This window comes from Pteropus vampyrus, unplaced genomic scaffold (assembly GCF_000151845.1).
Source record: "Pteropus vampyrus isolate Shadow unplaced genomic scaffold, Pvam_2.0 Scaffold92, whole genome shotgun sequence".
Taxonomy (NCBI): domain Eukaryota; kingdom Metazoa; phylum Chordata; class Mammalia; order Chiroptera; family Pteropodidae; genus Pteropus; species Pteropus vampyrus.
Window position 1 is genome coordinate 1,479,791 of NW_011888873.1, and position 5,864 is coordinate 1,485,654.

At 32.9% G+C, this 5,864-nt stretch overlaps 1 protein-coding gene across 2 annotated transcripts in view; it reads left to right on the forward strand.

Annotated features, from left to right (window-relative positions):
- SORBS2 (sorbin and SH3 domain containing 2) overlaps positions 1 to 5,864 on the forward strand; it is a 326,962-nt gene that overhangs the window by 223,884 nt on the left and 97,214 nt on the right. Inside the window, exon 3 of one of the 2 annotated variants that reach the window (XM_011363987.2) lies at positions 3,825 to 3,874. The exons of the other annotated variant lie outside the window; for it this stretch is intronic. Coding sequence (XP_011362289.1) covers positions 3,865 to 3,874 — 10 coding nt within the window. The 5' untranslated portion in view covers positions 3,825 to 3,864. The remainder of the gene's footprint in view (positions 1 to 3,824; positions 3,875 to 5,864) is intronic. 2 annotated transcript variants of the gene reach the window in all.

The window sequence follows — 5,864 nt, forward strand, 5'->3', positions numbered from 1 at the left end:
GATCACTCAGGGTAGTTTATCCAGAAAGAGTGGTACACATGACCCCATTTCAAAGTAAATTCAGGTTAAAATTTGGTGAGTAACCTTAATATACATCATTTGTTAATTCTTGCACTTCAAATTTATCTCTAAAAAAATTTAACATCGCTTAATATTTTCATACCACTTAGACTGTGTGTCCTTTCTTCTGAATAATATATAAACTGTGAATAGTTTATATATTAATTTCAGAATAATCATAGCAAGTATTGGATTAAAATTATTCCATGAAAAACCTTTGGGCATCTTCTCACATTAACTAAGCTAAAACTTAGTCCTATAATTTTTTAGATGGACTTGGTGTTTTAATTCAAGTCTATAAAAATAAAGACATATAGAATTCTTGGTCAAAACAGAGAAACGAATTTGCCTCTGCTCCTCTTCAGAATGAGGTGCCTGAAAATTAAAGGAATTCAAGCAGAATTACAAGATTACGGGCACAAAGTCATGTTGGTGCCAATGCATGAACAATCAAACATCTTCTTAGGACTCTCATTCAAAAGTTAAATGACCCAATCTACTGTCAAATGCATGTTAGGAATAAAAGCCTGCTCTGATCCATAAGATAAAATGAGATGTCTGGTCATTGAAAGAAATTCAAGCAAAACTAAAAGACTATAGACACAGAGTCATGTTGTTGCCCATGCGTGAACAAGCAACACATTCTATTGCCATACGCATATTGAGAATGAAGCTGCTCTGACCCAAACAAAAAAACAAATCCATTGCTATTCACAAATTAATATAAATATAAAGTTGCCTTTTTATACAACTTTGGCAGGAACCAAATTTAGGTAAATACAGTATCACATCTGTTCACAATCATTTTGACGCTCTAATGCACAGTGAGTTCTTTGCTCTGTGGACTCTCTGTTAAGGTTCAAGGTAGTCTGAATTTTATTGTCAGTTATCATTGTCTTGGCCCTGGTTCAATTGCAACTTAAGAGAATACTTAAACTACTGTCTCTTCTAGTACCATGCAAACACTCTAGGAATTTGATGCTTTCCAGAATCATCTGCATCATATTCTTGTTATATAAGTACAATCAAAGACACTTTTTCAGAACAGAACAAAAGAGATTAGATTCGTTTTAGTTTAAATTGTCTAAAGAGAGTTCTCAGTCATGGATTCATTAATGACTTTAGCACAAATAATGGAAGTAGAATCATGCATTTTTATTAGTCACCCAAGAAGACTTTTGGTTTCAGGTTCTTCTGGAAGGCTCGATCACTAAGGCTCTTCTTTTAACAATTTGGAAAATATATCTTCCCTGATTAGGAAGTTAGTCATTTCACATTTTGACATCTAAAACAATGCAGAGTCTAAAAGCCTCACAAATTACAGTTATAAGTAATTAGATACATCACTTTAAAGATGAAAAGCTCAAGGATTTGTGGTGCCTCTCTTCGTTCCACTTAATCCTATTTTACTTTTTGAGTGTCGGATATTTTATAAATATTGTAGTTGAATTCAAGCAACAAGTGTTGACAATTAGTTCTCTAACTTGGTAATAAAAAGCATTATTATTTTTCATTAGCGGATTTTGTACTCTGTTAGTTAACCTTCCTTCTGATTAATATATTCTTTATCAATCAGTATTATTCCAGCCCAAACACTCTGTCATCCAGTTTTAAAACTTAAAACAGTTTTAAACATAGTGTTCTGAAAAGGAGTGATAAAGTAGAATTTGGGGAATGTCCTTACAGTTCTCATTTTCTGGAGACTGTTTATCCCTTCTTGTTTTAGCAGTTGCCTCAGCCTTGGTCACAGACATCCCCTGAGGCATTTCTTTTCCATTTATTTTGTCCATTTAAGGTTAACATATTAGAGTTTTGCTACTGAGAGATTAAAATAAACAGTTTGATAGAGATTTCTCAAGGCTCCTGCACTGACCACTGCCTTCCTCCCTGGCTTCACTGGCATCTCTTTAACACAGGTGGTATTAAGGTTACCAAATAGAGGTTTTTAGCAATGTGCCACATTTTTCTGTGCATCCTGATAAAAGCAGGGAGAGCAGGGGATGTGCCTCTTTATTTGCATGCACTAAAAAATAAGGGATAAAATTCATCATAATAAATTTTCCCCCCAATCACATGTTAAAGACAATTGATTTATGAAATTTCACTGAACAATTTACTGTAACAGCATGACACTGGGCATGGCAGCTCTAGGCAAGAATATGATACTAAACACAATCAGGTGATACCAGAACACTACCAAACAAGAATATCATCTGTATTGTTTTCAGTTTGTAGCTCTAAAAAATAAAATGGGGTAAATATCAGTAATGTGATTATATCCATTCTATATATTCATAGCTTTAGTATATGTTGAGTACCAAGCTATTAGTAATGCAATTTAGTCATAGAAAAGATAAAGTCATTTTCCTCTTGGTTCATAATTATATCTCACATCATTTAAGTGTACGTTTTAATGCTATTTTATTTCACCATTTCTTCCCCCACCTTGAGAGACAAGACAGGTACCATTATATTTACTGGTGTTTAATTTTGATTTTATTATTAGAATTTCACAGTAGTAATGAACAAAAGCAGACTTTCTGTCAGAGGTGAACTTCAATGGCCATATTGAAAGGAAATGATAAATAATGAATAGAGCAGAACATACGAAGGCAGGAGAAATGGTCCGAAAGGAAGAGAAGGCAAGAACACAGGCAGACAAAGACAAGGAAGCCAGGAAGCTCATTTGGTGCTCTTTATAGAGACTGGAGAAAAATGTATCTATCAAAAGCCTTTCTTGAAAAATCATGACAGATGATTTCATTTCAACCTTATCTCTACTTGTCCATAAGGAATAAATATATTTTTTAAATTATCAGATATTAAAGTGCTAATGTACATGAAAACCCAATATGTGGCATTGAGGAAGCTCATGTTCATCCAATAATAGGCCCTACCCAGGAGCAAAGGCAGAATGGTTGGGGTTAAACATCTTTCAGAGAACCTTCACTCCTATAAGATTTGCTTCTGTGAGAGCATATCCTTCCTCTTTGGTCTTAGTATATATATAAATCAGAAACTTTAAAAATGGGCTAAGAGATATGCCAGGGAAAGAACTAAGTCATCTCACATGTCATAAATAATACACAATATTAAAAAACTCTTTCCTACAACGAGCACCATTTGCCAACCATTTCTAATGAATTAATCTAAATTGTTATACATGAAACACTTCACTGGGAAAAAGCACAGTATTTGATACTGAAACAGAAATGGGTTTTATAGTAACTATTTATTTTCTACATCATAAAAAAAGAAACCAAATGATTCTCATCTTCCCTATCTGCTCAAAATATATAGTAACTATATTAAATATTCTCTAGTAATAAATTGACCTAGTAATAAGTTGAATATAATAACTTAAATAATGTAAAATAATTATTTCAAAGCTCCAGGGTACCTTTCAAAGTTCTGGAAGAGGACACTTAATAACAAATGATTCTTTTATTGCTTAAAGAACAAAACCTACTAGTATAAATGTTTGTGAAAGAAATTTAAATTTTTAAATGAGAACTTTTCTCCAATTTCATCAATTAAATAAAAATAATAAGTTTATGTTTGTGATCATAGGATCTATAATAATTAAAATTTAACTTGAATAGATTTATAAGTTCTGCCCACCTTATTAAGCCCTGATTTAAATAAGACAATGATGTGATATTAACTCACAGGTACACCAAAATCAAAACAAAACAAATCACACTTTCATGATATTTTGTTCTACATGCTAGTGAACAAATTAATACATCATTTTTTTTCTACAGGAAAACCGAAGACTTTAATAACATACCTTCCAAGGTCAAAATGAATACAGGTATGCTGTCTCTGTTAGTCGTAAACTTTTTGGCCTTGCTTTCTAAAAATCATCTTGGCCCTAAATCATTAGTTTAGCACTGCTGATCCTAAATGTGATACCGACTTTCTGATGAGCTGAACAGTCTAAATTCATTACCTGATTTCTTTGTCTTTGTGCTCCAATCTTATAACAATCAAAAGTAGAATCTTCGGCTTTATCTACTCTTACTCCCTTTTTCTGTAATCATATCTTAAAATTAACTCCTATAAACCCTAGGAAGAGGTAGTATGTCATTTACATACATACTTTTGAAATTCTTCATAGAATAGGCTAAAGTCTAAGGCAAGTTTGCTCTAGTAGAAAGTATTTAAAGTCTCCCAATTTATAAATCGTTTATATTGACAAGGTCAGCAGATAGAGTGCCAAAGCTTCATACGAAATCAGCTAATTAATCCATAGACACAATATACCTAAAATCATAAGCATTATATTTTTAAATGTGAGAAGAGTATCTTCAAATAGCTTAACATCGATGCCTCTGGACTCTGTATTGTATACAGTTTAGTGTAAAAATGTTTGTGATACATGTTATGTACATACAAATTTTTTCATAGTAGAAATATTTTAGCATGTATTTTCACCTCTTTCCCCTTGAAATCTTTATATTCAGTATTAAGTAATTCTGGAACACAACTTTCTCACTGAAATTTTATAACCTGTGTTTTAGAAGTACTGTTTTCTATCTTCAAGTGATCCCTGGAAGGTTGTTTTAGCTAGTGGCCCCATGGCAAAGGGGAAAGGGTGGTCCCAGTTATTTTCTCACATCAAGCCAGTTGACTTCTTGCTGTCTTTTGCTGTTATCAAAGTGCCTCAAGGGAGGATTAGCAACCACTGGCAAGAACCAGTATCTAATCCCTAGATCAAGTGTAGAGACATGTCCCACTGTCCTTGATTCTGTGACTGCCCCTTAGCAGAAACCTGCTCTAACTGACCTCAGAACTCTAGGTCATCTGGCCCCTGAGGATGTAGTCAACTTATAGATGTGTAGAGCAACAGGCAAGATAAGGATGCTGAAGACAGTCAAAATAGGCGAGGAAAGCTTATTAATCAAGAGAAATTATAACCCTGGAAATGAACTCAGTAAAGGTATTTGAACAATTGGAGTTTTGGGCATTAGATATGGGAAATGAAAGATGAAATATTATTAGGCAAAAGAGATTGAAGAAAGTAAATAGAATAGAGAGCCCATAGCTGAACGAGGATAAGTCACATGAAATGTCCACATGAAGAAGTTACATTTACTAATTGTTCTGAGCCATCTTCTCATAGACTTGAGTTGAAATAATGCCCCAATATCCTTTATTTTGTGAAATGCTGATTTTCCTATTTATTATAACCCTATTATGAGGTATATATGCTATTATACTAAAGATTCCATATTCATGTACAATGCATTTAATAATTAATCTTCTTATTCGTAGAATTCAATCCTTAATGGCAAAGTAGGCACATAGAAACTTGTAAATTTGTTTAGGTCTCTGGGGTACTGGAGCCAAGTTACTGCTATAGCAGCATGAATATAACCCTCTAAAGTATCCTCTCATTCAAAAGAAGTGAGCTTGGCTCTATATAGAATGCTAATTTGCATACTTGTTTTGCTTATATGGATGAACTTACACATACATATGCACGTACAATATGATATTCAAACTTACACATACGAAACTGATTAGAAGTGACTAGAGCCCTTTGTTTAAAATTCCAAAGTAATATTATAATGTTGCTATAAAAACATACCACTTTAAATGTATACATATAAATACAGAAAATATCAGCACATTAATAAGTAGAAACAGAATATAATAGATTTCTCTGTTCAGAAATTTCACAAGTGAAATTTTCAAATTAAGCTCTTTATTAAACTGTTAATAAAGACAGATCCTCCATTTATTTCATCTAGGTCTTAGAGTTACTTAGAATACAGAAATTATTTAACCAGAGGTTCCCA